Source organism: Callithrix jacchus, chromosome 7, assembly GCF_049354715.1.
Source record: "Callithrix jacchus isolate 240 chromosome 7, calJac240_pri, whole genome shotgun sequence".
Lineage (NCBI taxonomy): Eukaryota > Metazoa > Chordata > Mammalia > Primates > Cebidae > Callithrix > Callithrix jacchus.
In genome coordinates this window covers 53,599,426-53,619,477 of record NC_133508.1, presented here as the reverse complement: position 1 = coordinate 53,619,477, position 20,052 = coordinate 53,599,426, and the positions used below count along the sequence as shown (strand labels likewise).

Sequence of the window (20,052 nt, the reverse complement as noted above, 5' to 3'; positions counted from 1 at the left end):
CTCAAACTCCCGTGCTCAAGCGATCCTCCTGCCTCAGCTTCTCATGTAGCTAGGATGACAGGCATATGTATGTCACTGAGCCTGGCAAAAGGCTGTCTTTTCTCCATTGCATTGCCTTTGTTTCTTTGTCAAAGATCAGTGGAGGCTGGACACAGTGGCTCACGCCTGAAATTCCAGCACTTTGGGAGGCTGAGATGGGATGATCGCTTGAGCCCAGGAGTTTGAGACCAGCCTGGGCAATATAGTGAGACCCCCACCACTATTAAATACAGTGGACTGTATTTGTATGGGTCTATTTCTTGGCTCTCTATTCTGTTCCATTGATTTATTTGTCTATTATTTGTGAATACCACACTGTCTTGATTACTGTAGCTTTTATAGTAAGTCTTGAAGTCAGGTGGTATCAATCTTCTGACTTTGTTCTTCGTCTTCCATGTTTTCTTGGCTATTCTGGGTCTTTTGCTTCTCCACATAAACTTTAGAATCAGTTTGTTGATATTCACAAAATGACTTGCTGGGATTTTGACTAGGACTGCATGGGATTACAGGCATGAGCCACTGTGCCTGGCCTCTCACCTTTTAAAAAACTTTCCTGGTTGGGCGGGGTGGCTCATGCCTGTAATCCTAGCACTTTGGGAGGCTGAGGCAGGTGGATCACCTGAGGTCAGGAGTTCGAGACCAAGGGCGTGGTGATGCATGTCTTAATCCCAGCTACTCAGGAGACTGAGTCAGGAGAATTGCTTGAACCCAGGAGGTGGAGGATGCAGTGAGCCAAGATTGCACTACTGCACTCCAGCCTGGGAGACAGAGTGAGACTCTGTCCCCCTCAGCATAAAGAAACAAAAACTTTCATGAGTTACTTCATAATCCATTTTAGCCAAGCCTGGTGGTGCTTGCCCGTAGTCCCAGGTACCCAGGAGGCGGAGGTGGGAGTATCGCTTGAGCCCGGGAGGCAGAGGTTGCAGTGAGCCAGAGTCATGCCACTCCAGCCTGGGTAACAGAAGGAAACCCTGTCTAAAATAAATAAATGAATAAATAAACAAAGCGCAGTCCATTGTAAGCTATTTATTATCTCTGTATTTAAGACAGAGAATGCTTTATTATAGTTTCCCACTACAGATATTTGCAGAACACCTGTTATGTTCCAGACATTGATTTTTCGTTTTGTTTTGTTTGAGACAGTTTCATGCTTGTTGCCCAGGCTGGAGTACAGTGGTGTGATCTTGGCACACTGTAACCTCTGCCTCCTGGGTTCAAGCAATTCTCCTGTTTCAGCCTCCTGAGAAGCTGGGGTTACAGGCACCCACTGCTATACCCGGCTAATTTTTGGTATTGTTAGTAGGGACAGGGTTTCACCATGTTGGCCAGGCTGGTCTTGAACTCCTGACCTCAGGTGATCCGCCCACCTCAGCCTCCCAAAGTGCTGGGATTACAGATATGAGCTACTGTGCCCAGCCTCCAGACATTGTTTTATCATACTCTTTTATAAGGTTGAATTGTCCCCCAACACCTTTGTTTTGGAGTAAATAATATCAATGATCTTCATATGTTGCCTTATGAGATAACATAAAAGGGACTAGAGTCACAGTGTGAGCTAATTTTGTAATTTTTAATGTCACTTAACCTCCCTGAACGTGATAAAATGAAAGGATTGCCTTTTGGTTTTAAAATTGTATTTCCTTTCTTTGAATGAAAATCAGATAAATTTGGAATTCCTCAAAGAAACATGTCTTATAGAAGTGATAAAAACGGGTAATACACACAATTTTAATAATTTGATTTCTAAGTTTAGTGTCTGGACTGAGGATTTGTTTCTGTCTTTAGGTGTAGCTCATCAGTGTTATCACGGTTTCATGAAGGCTGTCCAGGAAGGAAACATTCAGTGGGAGAGCCGTACTTACCCTTATCCTGGAACTCCAATCACTCAGCGGTTCTCACACAGTAAGTATTTACTGTGAAAACAGATTCCACCCTGCCGTGGTCATGTTTCCAGAAACTTCTTTGGAGGCAAGATTTTTGTTTTCTTTGTTTTTGAGACAAGGTCTCACTCTGTCACCCAAGCCGGAGTGCAGTGGCATAATCACAGCTCACTGCAGCCTCCACCTCCCCAGGCTCAGGTGATCCTCCCACCTCAGCCTCCCAAATATTAGGACTACAGGTGTGCACCATCACGCCTGGTTAATTTTTGTATTTTTTGTAGTGATGGGGTTTCGCCATGTTGCCCAGACTAGTCTTGAACTGGGCTCAAGCAATATGCCTGCCTTGGCCTCCCAAAGTTCTGGGATTACATACATGAGCCACGACACCTGGCCAAAGCATGTATTTTATCTGACATTTATTTATTTATTTAGAAATGGAGTCTTACTCTGTTACCCAGACTGTTATATAGTGACATGATCATGGGTCACTGCAGCCTTGACTTCCTGGGCTCTGGTTGTCCTTTTGCCTCAGCCTTCCGAGTAGCTGGGACCATAGGTGCATGCCACCATGCCTGGCTAATTTTTGAAAAATTATTTGTAGAGCTGGGTTCTCACTATATTGTCCAGGCTTGTCGAACTCCTGGGTTCAAGTGATCTTCCTACCTTGGCCTCCCAAAATGTTGGGATTATAGGGGTGAGCCACTGTGCCTGGCTGTTATCTGACTTTTTAAATGAAGACAATGTAAAATTAGATTTTATATTACTTTTATAACCAGAATTAGGGAAAAGTGTCAGCCTAAATATATTATAGGCAGCTTGTTAAGAATTTTATATTCTGCTTTTTCTTTTTTTTGAGATGGAGTCTCTGTTGCCCAGGCTGGAGTGCAGTGGAGAGATCTTGGCTCACCTCAAGCTCTGCCTCTCGGGTTCCAGCAGTTCTCCTGCCTCAGCCTCCAAGTAACTGGGACTATAGGCATGTGCCACTACGCCCGGTGAATTTTTGTATTTTTAGTACAGATGGGGTTTCGCCATGTTGGCCAGACTGGTTTCGAACTCCTGACCTCAGGTGATCCACCCACCTCAGCCTCCCAAAGTGCTGGGATTACAGGCGTGAGCCACCATACCCAGCCCTCTGCTTTTTCCTTGGATTTTTCTCTGTTCCAAAGTGGTCAAGGCGTTATGCTTAGAATTTTAAACATCTGATGTTATCTAAGAGGAAAACAAAGCAAAGCTGTATATGAGGGTATTTCTAAGGTCTTGCTTAGGGAGTAGTCAGATTTTAGTACTAGGTCATATAATGATATTTTAACATAGTGTATGTTCAGCAAACACAAAATTTAAATGGACTCTAACAAAAAGTTGGAATGTGACAGGTATTGATTATAAAATACAAATTTGGGCCAGGTGTGGTGGCTAATGCCTATAATCTCAGCACTTTGGAAGGCCGAGGCAGGAGGATCACTTGAGGTCAGAAGTTCGAGACCAGCATGGCCAACATGGTGAAACCCCATCTCTACTAAAAATATAAAAATTAGCTGGGCATGATGGCATGTGCCTGTAGTCCTAGCTATTCAGGAGGCTGAGGCAGGAGAATTGCTTGAACCCTGGAGGCGGTGGTTGCGGTGAGCTGAGATTGTGCTACCGCACTCCAGCCTGGGCAACAGAGTGAGACTCTTGTCTTAAAGAAAAAAAAAGTGGCAGTTCCCCTGTACTCTCTCTCCTGCTGCCTTATAAGAAAGTGCTTGATTCTCCTTAGCCTTCCGCCATAATTGTAAGTTTCCTGAGGCCTCCCCAGCATTGTGGAACTGTGAGTCAGTTAAACCTCTTTCCTTTATAAATTACTCAGTCTTGGATAGTACTTTATGGCAGTGTGAAAACAGACTAATACACCGCCTCAGTCTTGCTAAGTGCTGAGATTACAGGCGTGAGCTACCACACCTTGCCTGCCCTTCTTAAAAGACTGAAGGTGTCCTGTTCCCTAAAAATCATCTCAAAGATAAAGTCAAAAGCCACATTCTTTACCAGCTTCTCTCAGTTTCCTCACTGTGGATATTAAGTTCTTTTCTTCCTTTCTGCTTCCCTAACATACTGTTCATACCTTTCCCCATTATTTATTACCATCTGTCTTTTGTCATTATTATCCGTGTGAGAGAGGCTGCATGCAAAAAAGGAAAGACCTTTGGAGGTGGGAAGCAAGTTTCTTGGCTTGTCTGACCCACGGTTTCTTTGCCTGAAAAATGGTTATGACAGACTCTGTTTGTGCCACAGGGTTGCTAAGAAATGCAATTGAGAAAACACTTGTAAAAATATGTTTTAAGGTTGAGGCAGGAAGATGACTTGAGCCCAGGTGTTCTAGACCAATTTGGGCAACATCTCTATTTAAAATTAAAACATATGTATGTATTCTAAGCTGTAAGAAAGTAGGATGATGATGGTGTCTCCCCCTCCACAAGATTGCTGTCTACTTCAGGACAGACAGGATGCATGTCTTAGACATTCTTCTACCATTTTTTTTGGTTTTGTTTTTGAGACAGGTCTCACTCTGTCACCCAGGCTGGAGTGCAGTGGCATGATCTTTGCTTACTGCAACCTCCGCCTCTCAGATTTAAGTGATTCTCTTGCCTCAGCCTCCCAAGTAGCTGGGATTACAGGTGCCCGCCACCACGCCCAGCCAATTTTTGTGTTTTTAGTACATGTGGGGTTTTGTCCTGTTGCCCAGGCTGGTCTCCAGCTCCTTGGCTCAAGTGATCAGCCTGCCTCGGCCTCCCAAAGTGCTGGGATTACAGGTGTGAGCCACTGCGCCCAGCCCTCTTGTACCATTTCTCAACATCTTGTTCATAGTTGATATCTAGTAAATTTGGTATCAGTACATTCTGATGCCTAATAATTTTTGTGGGCTTAAGTGCAACAAAGATATGCACAGTACAGTGTCTTTCCTATGGAAAAGTCTGGGACAAAAAAAGCAGGTGAAGTAAAAAGGCCGATTCTAGAGCCAGGTGCAGTGGCTTGCACCTGTAATCCCAGCACTTTGGGAGGCTGAAACAGGCAGATAATTTGAGGCCAGGAGTTCAAGACCAGCCTGGACAACATGTGAAACCCTGTCTCCACCAAACATACAAAAATTAGCTTGGTGTGGTGGCAGGTGCCTGTAATCCCAGCTACTCAGGAGGCTGAGGCAGGAGAATCGCTTGAACCTGGAAGGCAGAGGTTGCAGTGAGCTGAGATTTTGCCACCGTACTCCAGCTTGGCCGACAGAACAAGACTGTGTCTCAAAAAAAAAAAAAAAAAAATTAAAGGTCAATTCTAGCTTTTTGGTCAATGTGTGCATAGTTAAACATGCAAGCTTCAATGTAGAATGTCCTTTTCAGATTGATGTAGAGGTCTCCTGAGCTCCCAACATTATGCTTTGAAAAGTGTTTCAGTGTTTAGTCAGGTAATACAGTCAGGTACGCAATGCTGATCATGCTTCTGCAGGAGCCAGCAGGCCCAGACTAGATAACCACCCTTGCTTCTTCCATAGTTACATAATTATAGACCTTATCAAATATGTTCAGGCTTGTAGGTGTGAGACACATGACAGCATAGTCTCTTTAAGCATGGGATAAATGCCTCAGGATCTTTCCCTGGATGCAAGTGGAGAAACAAAAGAGAATTTGATGTCTGAAAATGCAAAAGTGTATCATTCATTTAGTGAACATTTATTGAATGCTCCACACACCATGGAAAATATGAAACTACTGGAAGATCTGGCCCTTGAGATGATTATAGAATAGCGGAGAAGTGTTCAGAACTGTGAAGAACTCTTTTCTTGCTCTGTGTATAATTAAATTGTGACTATTTGACCTGTATTTTAATAGGGATGATTAGTATGTATCTTGTAAACTAAGTCCGTTTCAGAAGATCTGAAGAGATTTAGCAATTGGAACAGACATTCTCAGTATTATTTGTTAGCCCAGTATTCATACTGCACTAAGCTGTAACTGTATAGCACATTACAGTGGTCTAGGTGTTCTGAAAGGAAAATGCTTTATTTGGGTAGAGAACTTGGGCAAAGGGAAATTGCTACTGGAGCACTGGGAGTTGCTCAAATTCTTTTTGCTAAAAGGCTCATTGAACTTCTTGGGTCTGCTTCCCTGCCCTCCTAAGATCAATATATAGGTGTCTTAAATAAAAAATAGGCAATAAGTAAAGTTCAGTAGGCTAGGGTGCTTAAAATAGTTGAGCGTTTTATTTATAGTTATTTTCCCGTTCCGTTATATCTGAGTTCTAAATATAGCTGCCTAAATTGACTCCCTTCCTCTTCAAACTTTGTTGATAATTGACTGCCGGTCACTGAAAATACAGTAGTGTGTGAAACTTACTATTTTAGTGCCATTAGCTTTGCATACTTCGGGCTGTGCCTTCCTCTTCCAGAAACCTTTGGTCAAGAGAAGCAAGAATATGCCAATTGCTGTATTTTAGTATAAGATTAAAATACATGTGATAAGGACCTCAGGGCCTAGCTGTTGGCTGGGTTTTCAGTCCAAATAGAGAATAAAAATGTGGGCTGGGCGCGGTGGCTCACGGTTGTAATCCCAGCACTTTGGGATGCCGAGGTGGGCGGATCACGAGGTCAGGAGTTTGAGACCAGCCTGGCCAACATGATGAAACCCCATCTCTACTAAAAATACAAAAAATTAGCTGGACATAGTGGCACATGCCTGTAATCCCGGCTACTCGTGAGGCTGAGGCAGGAGAATTGCTTGAACCCAGGAGGTGGAGGTTGCAGTGAGCCAAGAAGGCCCCATTGCACTCCAGCCTGGGAGACAGAGCAAGACTTTGTCTTGAGGGAAAAAAAAAAAAAAAAAAAAAAAAGAAGTGATAGGACATTGCTAATTTCTTTTCTGGAGGTCTGGAATGTAAAGAGGAGAAGAGTGTTCTTTTAGTGACCCAACTTGGTACCAGTTGGCTCATTTCAAAATTGCCCCATTTGTTGGGATTACTATATCAGTATCGGTCTAAGAGGACAAAGATATCCGGAGTTGAGCTCCCTTGGTAGAGATTAAATTGTGGCTCCAAGTAATTGTCCTTTTGTTTGTCTAATGCCTTCTAACTTGACCCTTTGCTATTTGTAGTTTTTTTGTTTTTCTTTTTGTTTTTTCGAGACAGAGTCTTGCTTTTTTGCCCAGGCTAGAGTGCAGTGGTGCAATCTTGGCTCACTGCAACCTCTGCCTCCTGGGTTCAGGCGATTCTCATGCCTCAGACTCTCAAGTAGCTGGGATTACAGGCTTGTGCCACCATGCCCTGCTAATTTTTGTATTTTTAGTAGAGAGGGGTTTTACCATGCTGGCCCTGCTGGTCTCGAACTCCTGGCTTCAGGTAAGCCACCATGTCCAGCCTGTTATTTGTAGGTTTTTTTTTTGAGACAGAGTTTTGCTGTTGTTACCCAGACTGGAGTGCAATGGCACAATCTCGGCTCACTGCAACTTCCGACTCCTGGGTTCAAGCAATTCTCCTGCCTCAGCCTCCCGAGTAGCTGGGACTACAGGCGCGCACCACCATGCCCAGCTAATTTTTAAAATATTTTGAGTAGAGATGGGGTTTCACCTTGTTGACCAGGATAGTCTCGATCTCTTGACCTCGTGATCCACCCACCGTGGCCTCCCAAAGTGCTGGGATTATAGGCATGAGCCACTGCGCCCGGCCTTGTAGTTCTTTTTTTAGACTGAGTTTTGCTCTTGTTGCCCAGGCTGGAGTGTAATGGTGCGTTCTCAGCTAACTGCAGCCTCCACTTCCCAGGTTCAAGCGATTCTCCTGCCTCAGCCTCCTGAGTAGCTGGGATTACAGGCATTCGCCAACACGCCCAGCTAATTTTTTGTATTTTTAGTAGAGATGGGGTTTCACCATGTTGGCCAGGATAGTCTCCATCTCTTGACCTCGTGATCCACCTGCCTTGGCCTCCCAAAGTGAGCCACTGCACCTGGCCTATTTGTAGTTCTTAATAGATCTGAAATGTGAGCCATGAATTAATTGGACTTTGCATCTTAATAGAGTTCTGGCGATACAGTAAATATTTTGCAGGGGTAAGCCTATTGATGGCTAGATGGTATTTTATTTCTTCACATCTGTTTTCTCTAATTTCTTTGGTAATTTTAAAAGCCTGCAGCTCCATTATTACACAATGTCAAAGGTCAGATAATTTGGATTTAACCCTTCCACTGACTGAGACTATTGGGTTTAAAGCACTAAACATACTGCTTTCATTACCTCTTAACTCCCTCAGTTTTCTGACTTGGGCTTCTTACTGTAGAGAGTCCCAAGGATCTAACAGGCAGGCTGAGTTAAGGAACAAAAAGGGGGAACGGGGTGCATTGGCTCTCACCTGTAATCCCAGCACTTTGGGAGGCTGAGGCAGTTGAATCATCTGAGGTCAGGAGTTCGAGACAAACCTGGCCAACATGGCGAAACCCTGTCTCCACTAAAAATACAAAAATTAGCTGGGTTTGGTCGCGTGTGCCTCTAATCCTAGCTACTCCTACTCAGGACACTCAGGCAGGAGAATCGCTTGAAGTGAGCAGGTGGAAGTTGCATTGAGCTAAGATTGTGTCACTACACTCCAGCCTCGGTCACATAGTAAGACTCTGTCTCAGGAAAAAAAGGAAAGTTATTCCCAGAGCTAGTGTATATCACAGAGGTGATTATAGCAGTAGCATTGGATGAGTCAACAGTAGTAGCATTTCCCTTTTTCTGAACTTGGGTAACTAGTGCCAGAGTTCAGAAGAGACCTTAAAAATAGTGGTGTGCTGGCTGGGCGCGGTGGCTCATGCCTGTAATCCAAGCATTTTGGGAGGCCGAGGCAGGCAGATCGCAAGGTCAGGAATTTGAGACCAGCCTGGCAAACATAGTGAAACCCTGTCTCTACTAAAAATACAAAAACTTAGCCAGGTGTGGTGGCAGGTGCCTGTAATCCCAGCTACTTGGGAGGCTGAGGCAGGAGAATCACTTGAACCTGGGATGCAGAGGTTGCAGTGAACCGAGATCAGGCCATTGCACTTCAGCCCGGGCTACAGTGTGAGACTCCGACTCAAAGAAAAAAAAAAAACAAGAAAAAAATAGTGGTGTGCTAAGCTGAATTAGACCTACAAATATGCTAGATGATCATTAAAGCCATGCATAGTTCAGTGAATTTCTGAAGTACTTTTTCCTTTCCCCTTCCTTTTATGTGACACTAAACAGTTTCACATGAACATTGAGAGGTCTTTTTTTTTTTAACCTCCTGAATGCATGAAATGGATGGCAGGGAAAACTTTGCTTGGGTCTTTTCCTGAAATCCAAGATGGTAAATTCAAGACTGCAAGGAGTGTGGTTGTCATTTCTAAAGGATAGAGACCGCAAGGTGGCAGAAGTTAGCACTCATGCATCTTGTCTACATTCTGGCTTTGGTCTTTGCGGTTGTAGCGTAACAGCCCTTCTCACGGTCATTGCCTCTTTTTCTTAGGAATGCCTGGTGATGTGTATACAATCATCTAATCAAAAAAGTCTTTTCTCAAAGATCTTGGTGCTTTTTAAGTGTTACTGCACTGGTTTTCTAGTCAGAATCAACCAGCATGCCTTGGTAGCTCTTGGATACATACTGGAACTTAATGATTTCCATGCTTTTTCTATCTGTTGCTTTGGGACTAGTCTAAGACTATACTACTTTTGAGTTTACCCACTGCCCTTTGGAATTAATAAAAACTGGATTTCTTTAATCACATTGGACTTTATGTGTAGTTACTTCATAGTGTTGATTAAAATTGTTTCCTCTCATTGTGTCATATAAAGATTCGTTTATTGGCCGGGCGCAGTGGCTCAAGCCTGTAATCCCAGAACTTTGGGAGGCTTAGGTAGATGTATCACCTGAGGTCAGGAGTTCGAGATCAGACTGGCCAACATGGTGAAACCCTAGCTCTACTAAAAAAAAAAAAAAGAAATTAGCTAGGTGTGTTGGCATACACCTGTAATCCCAGCTACTCGGGAGATTGAGGCAGGGGAATCACTTGCACCTGGCAGTCAGAAGTTGCAGTGAGCCAAGATCCTCCATTGCACTCCAGCCTGGGTGACAGAGGGAGACTCCATCTCAAAAAAAAAAAAAAAAAAAATTCATTTATTAATTTGTGCTTTGGGTTTAATTTGAAAACAAAAACAATGGAGGACTAGAGGAAAGGAATGGGAGGACATAGTACCTGTGTGGGCACTATCTTTGCCTAGCTCTAGAAGATTATGATACAGATTTAGATTAATTATGCAGCTGTGCTGAAACTTTCCTCATTTGAGCACCTTTAATCTGAATTATTATGTGTTCTTGCTGAATTTACACTGTTAAATCATTGTCAACTTGCTTAGTGTGCTCAGAAATTAGCTTTTCTCTGGACTTTGTTTTAAAAGATAAAGTGATATTGACCCACCTGAAGACAGGAGGCTGCTTATAGAAATTTGGTACTTGGTAACAAAATTGCTGAGTGTGTGAAATAAATGAGCTTTGAAAAATATGGGTTATGGTTAGAATGTTGGAGGGCCTTAGAATTTTAACAGCAGTTATTTGTGTATTATCTTTCTAGGCGCATGCTATTATGATGCTAATCAGTCTATGTATGTGTTTGGAGGCTGTACCCAGAGCAGCTGCAATGCTGCTTTCAATGACCTCTGGAGACTTGACCTAAACAGCAAAGAGTGGATCCGACCTTTGGCTTCAGGTAAGAGATGAAATGCTGATCTTTGCCTCCTTACGAGGTGACTCCCTTGGTATGGAAACTCTACCTGATCCTTTTTGGTGGTGGTCTCAGGTCTAGGTAACTGAGACTCAGGTTCTTAAGTTTAATCTGCAGTGTAAATGATAATAGTAATAAGCTTATGTAAGTCTTTGTTTTTTGTTAAATTATACTTATCATTAGTAATGGTGCCCTGCCAAAATTGCTGTATTGCTGTGTGAATTCATTTGTATGGTTTTCTTAAGTATACTCATGCAGGTGTGATACATCATTTGGTATGAGGTTGAAATGAGAACAGAAACATAGTCGTGAGAACACAGTTGACTGACAGAAGCTATTGTCACAGGGCTAAGGTCTCTGAATATCTTTTGTTGTTGCCAGTTCAGGTATTTGGGGAGTGTATGGGACATGCCTCTGCTAGTTACTCTTAACAACCCAGGGGTGTGAGAAGATTCCACAGTAGGTACATTCCTGCCCAGTCCCACTATGCCAGAAATCTGGCAGAAAGAAACTAGATTCTTTTCTTTTCTTTTTTTTTTTTTTTGAGATAAAGTCCCACTTTCTTGCCCAGGCTAGAGTGCAATGGTGTGATCTCAGCTCACTGAAACCTCGGCCTCCTGGGTTCAAGCAGTTCTCCTGCTTCAGCTTCCTGAGTAGCTAGCTGAGATTACAGGCACCTGCCACCACACCTGGCTAACTTTTGTATTTTTAATAGAGGGTTTTACCATGCTGGCCAGGCTGGTCTTGAGCTCCTGATCTCAGGCGATCCACCCATCTCGGCCTCCCAAAGTGCTGGGATTACAGGCATGAGCCACTTCACTGAGCCCTATTTTCTTTGTTTTGACCTACCTCTCCTGGGGGAAAAATAAAAACCGTGGTTTTTGCACTCATTAGGAGGGCAGTTTGAAGAGGCACAGATTGGAAGGGATTGGTGTGATAGAGAAATAGAATCCACTGAGTATAAAGTATTCTGCTAGGTTTGTTGGGAAGCTTTTCCCAAAACATTCTTCATTTGGCTTTTCTTTTCTTTTATTTTTTAAAGACGGGGTTTCACTGTGTTGGTCAGGCTGGTCTTGAACTCCCGACCTCAGGTGACCCGCCCGCCTTGACCTCCAAAGTGCTTGGATTACAGGCATGAGCCACTATGCCTGGCCGATTTGGCTTTTTAATATTAGGACTCATTCTTAGGACTAAGGACACTTGGGTTTCCCTTGGGCAAGTTCCTTATTTATTTAGGCCTTGGCTTACTACTTTGATTACCAGATAGGAAGCATCATGGTATGTTAGAAAGGGCTCTGGAGTAAGAGTGAGGGGACATGAGTTTCATCTCCTGGCATAGTCACCAATTCTCTGTGTAACTGTGAATAAGTACTGTACCTCTTTAGGAGAAATGTGAAGTAGGACTAAATGACTATTTTTAAATAGGCTGAGAAGACTAGTTTATGTTTCCCTTTCTAGAACCACTACTGTGAATGTCTAGGCCAGGGGCTTAAACCTATTTATGAGAAGAAGCTGCATTTTGCTTCCCTAAAGCTTAAGTTCCTGTTCCTTTTCCTTGCATTAGGAAAATATAGGAGGAGCCTACTGAGTGGATGCCATGGGTGGAGCTAGGCTTTGTGGAGATGAAGTTCTTTATTTAAATTACTGGCATTTGAAGGGCGGTGGTCCAGTCTGCGGGTGCCACTCCAGGAGGAGGAGCTATTGTATCTCCTCCTCTTCCACTTCCTTTTGCAACCAATAAAGGCCGTTTGTGCCATTAGAAAAAGCAAACACACACACACACACACACGTGCGTGCAGCACATGTGTGCCAGCCCCCCCAGTTCATGCCTGTAATCCCAGCAGAGTTTAGCATGGCCAACATGATGAAACTTTGTCTCTACTAAAAATACAAAACTTAGCCAGACATTGTGATGGGGGTCTGTAATCCCAGCTACTAGAGAGGCTGAGGCAGGAAAATCACATGAAGCCAGGAGGTGGAGGTTGCACTTCAGCCTGGGCGACAGAACAAGACTCCATCTCAAAAACAAAAACAAAAACAAAAAAATCCCACAAAAACTATTGGAATAATAAAGAAATGGTAATCGTATAAAAATTTTGAAGGCTAGAACTATTTTAGGGCTCTGAGAATTTTGTACTTTGGAGGATCACTTTTTTTAGCCCTTTGTACCATATTGTACTTACTGCAAATTAATAATTGGAGTTACATCTTCTGTTTTGTTTTGCATTGTTTCTTTGAGACAGGATCTTGCTTTGTCACCCAGGCTGGAGTGCAGTGGCACAATTACGGCTTACTGCTGAGTTACAGGTTCTAAAATGTAGATCTCAGCTTAAGCATCCTGTTGCCACCACGCTTGGGATTTTGTACAAGTCTCATTTCAGAGGAGCTTTGATAGTTTCAGTCACAAAATACTATTACTGTGTTTATTTTGTAACCAAGTTTTATGCCTTTGATAATTTAGCATGGGTGCTACTCTTTCTTGCGAAAATGGAGCTCTGGTTTTCGGACCCTCATAGCCTCTGCCAACTCCCTGTAATGTGGATGTAGGCCTTTTTTTAAAAAAATCGTCACGTTTGAAGACTGCTTTGTAGCCAGATGAGTGGCTAATGCCTATGATTTCAGCACTTTGGGAGGCAAAGGCAAGAGGATCCCTTGAGGCCAGGAGTTCGAGACCAGCCTGGGCTAAATGGTGAGATCCCCATCTCTACAAAAATAAAAATAAAAAAATTAGGCATGGCGGTATGCATTTATAGTCCAAGATACTTGGAGGGTGAGGAAGACGGATTGCTTGAGTCCACAGATACAAGCCTAGGGGAGAGTGAGACCATGTCTAAAAAAAAAAAAGAATATTCTTTGAAATTCCCAAAGCAGAAATGTTGGAGAAATAACTGTTTTAATTATTTATATTCTCTATGGAATATGAATTTTTAAATATAGAGCATTTGGGATATTCCCTTTGATAAAACATACAAGCTCCTTAATGTTTAAATTTTCTAACAAAAGTGTCTGAAAGAATCTAGTTACTCCCTCACCCTGATCTGCAATTAGAGACTGGTTTTAGAAGGAGGAAAACCTAAGCTTTTTGAAATGCCTACTTATAATAAAAAACAATTGTTTGATGAAGAGTCCTGGCAGGAGCCTGGTGTGGTGGCTCACGCCTGTAATCCCAGCACTTGGGAGTCTGAGGTGGGTGGATCACAAGGTCAGGAGTTTGAAACCACCAACATGGTGAAACCTCGTCTCTACTGAAAATACAAAAATTACCTGGGTGCGGTGGCACATATCTGTAATCCCAGCTACTCAGGAGTTTGAGGCAGGACGGAGAATCTCTTGAACTTGGGAGGCAGAGGTTGCAGTGAGCTGAGATCGTGCTACTGCATTCCAGCCTGGTGACACAGCGAGACTCCGTCTCAAAAAAAAAAAAAGAGTCCTAGCTGGGCACAATGGCTCACGCCTGTAATCCTAATACTTAGGAGGCTGAGACGGAAGGATCTCTTGAGGCCAGGAATTTGAGACCATCCTGGGTAACATAGTGAGACCCTGTCTCTACAAAACAATTAAAAATTTAGCTGGGCATGATGGCATGTGCCTGTAATCCTGGCTACTTGGGAGGCTGAGGTGGGAGAATTGCTTGAGCCCAGGAGTTCAAGGCTGCAGTGGGTGACGATTGCTCCACTTCACTCTAGCCTGAGTGAAAAAGGGAGACCCTGTTTCAAAAAATAAAAAATAGGCCAGGCTTGGTGGCTCATGCCTATAATCCTAGCACTTTGGGAGGCTGAGTTGAGAGGATCACTTGAGGCCAGGAGTTTCAGACCAGCCTGGCTAATGCAGTGAAACCCCATCTCTACTAAAAAGACAAAAGATTAGCTGGGCATGGTGGCACGTGCCTGTATCCTCAGCTACTCAGGAGGCTGAAGCATAAGAATCACTCGAGCCTGGCAGTCGGAGGTTGCAATGAGCCAAGATTGCGCCACCACACTCCAGCCTGGGTGACAGAGTAAGACTCTGTCTCAAAATAAAATAATAATAAAGTAGTCCTATGAGATTCTCATTTAGGCAGAAACCCCATGCAAGATGCCCTGAGGCAGTGTTTCTGTGTGCTATCATGAGTCCCAATCAAAATCACCTCCTAACTGAAACGTCAGTAGCCTTTCTGAATAAAACACAATTGTTTATATATCTTGGTGTACCTGACTCATTCATTTTGTGCATCGATGTGGGTAAATTGGAGGGTGACTGAGGGGAGACTGCTGTCAGTTGTGAGGTGGTCTTCTAACATTAGAGTATGTACAGGATGGTGATAGTAGCTTTAACAGTGTTCAGTCTTCAAAAGTGTAGCTGTTGGAGAAGTAAGAGCAGCAAGCAAGGAGTGGGACACTTTTGGTTGGGAGTAGAGTCTTCATAGAGAATAATGCTGCATCACATGTCGTTTTTACATGTGTATTTGGTTATGTGGCAAATGAGTCTAGAGCATTCTCCTGTTGGTTGGTGTCTTAGTCAGCTCAGGGTGCCATAATAAGATACCATAGACTAGGTAGCTTAAACAACAGAAATTTATTTCTCACAGTTCTGGAGGCTGGAAATTCAAGATGAGAGTGTCCGCCTGGCTGGCTTCTAGTGAGGGCTGTCTTCCCAGCTCCTGGTTTGCAGACTGCTACCTTCTTAGTGTGTTCTCATATGGCAGAAAGTGAGCTCTGGTGTTCTTGTGCTTTTTTTTTTTTTTTTTTGAGATAGAGTTTCGCTCTTGTTACCCAGGCTGGAGTGCAATGGTGTGATCTCGGCTCACTGCAACCTCCGCCTCCTGGGTTCAGGCAATTCTCCTGCCTCAGCCTCCTGAGTAGCTGGGATTACAGGCACGCACCACCGTGCCCAGCTAATTTTTTGTATTTTTAGTAGAGACGGGGTTTCACCATGTTGACCAGGATGGTCTTGATCTCTTGACCTCGTGATCCACGCGCCTTGGCCTCCCAAAGTGCTGGGATTACAGGCTTGAGCCACTGCGCTGGGCCTCTTGTGCTTCTTATAAGGGAATTAATCTTATAATGAGGGCCTACCCTCATGACCTCGTCAAAACCTAATTGTCTTCCAAAGTCTTTATCTCCACCATAGCATTACATTGGCGGTTAGAGCTTCAACATATGGATTTGGTGGAGGACACAATTCCATCTATACCAGTTGGATTGGAATTAGTGTGATTTGCCAGTGAATTCTCATCTTTAGTTTCTTTCAAAATGTTAGAAATGCTCCATCTGGAGGAAGAGTAGTGTTCGCGGTAGGGTGGTGCTGTCAGTTGTGAGTGTAGGAATGACAGATCTTGCAGCTAGAAGAGACCCACAGCTAGTACTTCTCAGACATTTCCAATGAGGCATCACCTCCTCCCGTTTACACCTGCTTTTGTGGCCCCTGCCCTCATGGAGCTTACATTGTAATGGGAAAGAAACAAAAAGCAAGTAAATTATTATAAATTATGAAAGAAACAAACAGAATGAAGTATAGAATAAGGGGAAAGCTTTTTTTTTTTTTTTTTTTTTTTTGAGGCCAGGTCTCACTCTGTCATCCAGACTGGAGTGCAGTGGCACAATCACGGCTCACTGTAGCCTCTACCTCCTGCCTTAGCCTTCTGAGTAGCTGGGACTACAAGCGTGCACCACCACACCTGGCTAATTTTTCTGTTTTTTTTTTTTTTTTTTTTTGTAGAGATGGGGTCTCACTATGTTGCCCAGGCTGTTAGGGGAGAGCTACTTTAAACAGGAGACTGTTTTATTTTAGCTAAGACCCAAAGAATGAAGAATGGAGGGAAGTGAGAATGGCATGTGCCTGGTGCAGCAAAGAAAAGGACGTGTTAGAGGAGCTTAAAGCAGACCTTTGTGGATGTAGCCGACCTTTGTGGATGTAGCCTAAGGAGCAAGGAAGAGAGTGGCACTACAGAGCTGAGATAAAGACAGGAGCAAGCTTATTCACAGACTGAGGTGCGGACTCAGGACACTTTGAGATTTTAATGAGAAGAATATCATCATCTGGATTACTTTTTTTTGTTTTAAGAGAAAATCTTGCTCCATTGCCAAAACTGGAGGGCAGTGGCACAGTCATAATTCACTGACTGCAGCCTCAAACTCCTGCGCTCAAGTAATCCTCCTGCCTCAGCCTCCTGCCTAGCTGGGGCCACAGGTGTGCCCCACCACGTCGGGAAATTTTCTTTTCTTTGTGTATGGAGCTAGGGTGTCACTATGTTGTCTGAGCTGGTCTTGAACTTCTGGTCTCAAGTGATCCTCCTGCCTTGGCCTCCCAAGGGCTTACAGGCATGAGCCGCTGCCCCTCCCTGCTTCAATTTACATTTTAAAGCACATTTTGCTTCTATTTAAGAAATGAAGGAAGGCAAGAAAGTAAACCAGACTAGATAGAAGGCCATCAATATTGACAAGACTCAGATGAGCGTATATCAGTAAAAAACTGACAAGACTTTTTTTTTTTGGGAGACAGAGTCTTACTCTGTCATCCAGGCTGGAGTGCAGTGGGGCAGTCTCAGCTCACCGCAGCCTCCATCTACCAGGTTCAAGCAATTCTCGTGTCTCAGCCTCCCAAGTAGTTGGGATTACATATCCAGCTAATTTTTGTATTTTTAGTAGAGACGGTTTTACCGTATTGGCCAGGCTGGTATGGAACCCCTGACCTCAAGTGATCCGCCTGCCTTGGCCTCCCAAAGTGCTGGGACTACAGGCATGAGCCACTGTGCCTGGCCAAGACTTCTTAATGAATTAGATATAGGTGTGTGAGAAGGCCAGTGAAGGGTGACTTATGTTTCCAATTTATACAGCCATGTAGATGATGGGGCCATTTGCTGAAGTGGAAAAATAATATTTGGGAGAGGTTTAGTTTTTGGTGCCTGTTAAACATTTAAGTAGTGGTACCAACGAATTCATTGTTAGGAGAGTTTGACTTTTTTTTCTTACTTTCTTTTTTTTTTTTTTTTTTTTTTTGAGACAGAGTTTCACTCTTGTTGCCCAGATTGGAGTGCAGTGGCATGATCTCAGCTCACTGCAACCCCTTTCCTGGGTTCAAGCGATTCTCCTGCCTCAGCCTCCCGAGTAGCTGGGATTACTGGCACCTGCCAGCACACCCCACTAAGTTTTTGTATTTTTAGTAGAGACGGGGTTTTATTATGTTGGCCAGGCTTGTCTCAAACTTGTGACCTCAGGTGATCTACCCACCTCGGCCTGGAATTACGGGCATGAGCCACCACTGTGCCCTTCTGAGAATTTGACATTTAAAACAGAGGGCTTGACTTCCCTTAAATGACAGCACGGGCCAGGCACAGTGGCCTATACTTGTAATCCCAGCACTTCGGGAGGCTGAGTGGGAGGATGGCTTGAGGCCAGGCCAGCCTGAGGCCAGGATGGCTTGAGTTCGAGGGCAGCCTGAGCAACATAGCAAGAACCGGTTTCTACAAAAATAAAAAATAAATGGTTCTGCAGTCCTTCTGTTCAGTTAAATTCTTCTCTCATCCTTCACTCATTCGTGTAACTAATATTCATGGATTGCCTACTATGTGCCTGGTATTGGTCTATATACCAGGGACACATGAGTCAATAACTGATACTTCAGGAGGCTGAGTCTCAGCCCTAATGAGACGGCATTCAAATGAAGGAAGATAATTAGATACCAGCTCGGTTGGGAGACCCCCCACCCAGGCGGGCTGAAGGTATTTGAGAGGCAGACACCCAGATAGCACAACAGAGTGGATCTATCCTAGGGACCAACAGCCTGAGAGCCTGCGGGGCTGACAGCTCTCCAGACTGAAGGCCCCAGCAGAGATTCATCCTTGTATTTATTTGCTCTTTTACAGGTGATTCTTATTAATACACAGGTGTTCTACATATACATATAACTCAAGAATATACTAGTTAGGCAGCTGTTACCTGCCTACCACTAATTACAAATGAAAAGTATCTTCCACAAGGGAACCATGGGGGCAGGGTAAACTTAATGTTTCTCAACAGGAAGACAGATATTAAAAATGACAAATACATAACATAGTGTGTTAGAGGATGGACAGTGCTATTGAGAAACTACAGTATGGCTGGTAAGATTATAACTAGGGGGATCAGAGAGAAGGTGACATAAGAACAAGGACTTGATGGGTACAAGGAGTGAGCCATGTGGGTATCTGAGGAATGAACGTTCCAAACAGAAAATAATCAGTGCAAAGACCCAGAGTTGGGAGAGTGCCTGGGATAGTCAAGAGGTATTGAGAAATGCACCGTGACTGGAGCAGAGTGAACAAGGAGAGGAGTTTGGTCAGATAATGAAAGGTATGTATCACATATGTGGGGCTTGCTTTTTTTTTTTTTTTTTTTTTTTAAGACAGAGTCTCTGTCACCAGGCTGGAGTGCCGTGGCGTGATCATGGCTCACTGCAACCTCCAACTCCCTGGTTTCAAGTGATTCTCCTGCCTCAGCCTCCTGAGTAGCTGGGACTATAGGCACGTGCCACCACACCCTGATAATTTTTGTATTTTTTTTTTAGCAGAGTCGGGGTTTCATCATGTTGGTCAGAATGGTCTCAATCTCTTGACCTTGTGATCTGCCCTCCTCAGCCTCCTAAAGTGCTGGGATTACAGGTGTGAGCCACTGCGCCTGGCCCGAGGGCTTTCTGGCTGTTTTAAGGACGTTGTCGTAATCAGTGAGTAGAATAGCTAGTTGTTTAGGTTTCTGAGAAGAGGACAAGTATGGAAGCAAGGGGACCATTTAAAAGGTTGTAGCAATAATCTAGGCCAAAAATGATAGGCACTTGGAGTAAAGTATTTGCAAAAGGTGAGAACTGGGTAGACTTGATAGAGCCAAAGGGTTTTGCTCATAGTTTGGATATAGAGTAGGAAAGAGAAAGAGAGCATTCAAGATGACTTTTCAGGTTTTTAGCCTGGGCATTTGAAAGGGGGGAGTTACCATTAACTGAGAGGAGGAGGACTGGGTGATCAAGGTTGGCAAGGGGTAGGAGAGATGAGAAATTCCACTTAAAATGTATTGAGTTTGAGATGATTGATTATAGGACATCCAGGTGGAGATGTTTGTATACAAAGTTCAGGGGAGACACACAGGTTAGAGATAGCCATGTAGGGCTCATTAGCATATTAGATAGTAATACAGTTTGGCCCTGTGTCTCCACCCAAATCTCACCTCAAATTGTAGGCCTCATAATCCCCATTTCTCAATGGCAGGACTGGGTAGAGGTAATTGGATCATGTGGGCAGTGGCAGCAATCTTGGCTCACTGCAACCTCTGCCTCCCTGGCTCAACTGATTCTTGTGCCTCAGCCTCCCAAGTAGCTGGGATTACAGGCCTGTGCCACCACACCTAGCTAATTTTTGTATTTTTTTTTAAGTAGAGACAGGGTTTCTCTATGTTGGC

At 43.8% G+C, this 20,052-nt stretch overlaps 1 protein-coding gene and 1 long non-coding RNA gene across 6 annotated transcripts in view; one reads left to right on the top strand and one right to left on the bottom strand.

Annotated features, from left to right (window-relative positions):
- FBXO42 (F-box protein 42) overlaps positions 1-20,052 on the top strand; it is a 96,814-nt gene that overhangs the window by 42,668 nt on the left and 34,094 nt on the right. For all 5 annotated transcript variants that reach the window (XM_002750326.6, XM_054258792.2, XM_054258791.2 and 2 more), the window contains 2 exons: positions 1,825-1,941; positions 10,499-10,633. In XM_002750326.6, coding sequence (XP_002750372.3) covers positions 1,825-1,941; positions 10,499-10,633 — 252 coding nt within the window. The remainder of the gene's footprint in view (positions 1-1,824; positions 1,942-10,498; positions 10,634-20,052) is intronic.
- Positions 11,066-20,052, bottom strand: part of LOC108592524 (uncharacterized) — a 51,208-nt gene continuing 42,221 nt past the window's right edge. Inside the window, exon 5 of the long non-coding RNA XR_013519813.1 lies at positions 11,066-16,065. This is a non-coding gene — a long non-coding RNA (uncharacterized LOC108592524). The remainder of the gene's footprint in view (positions 16,066-20,052) is intronic.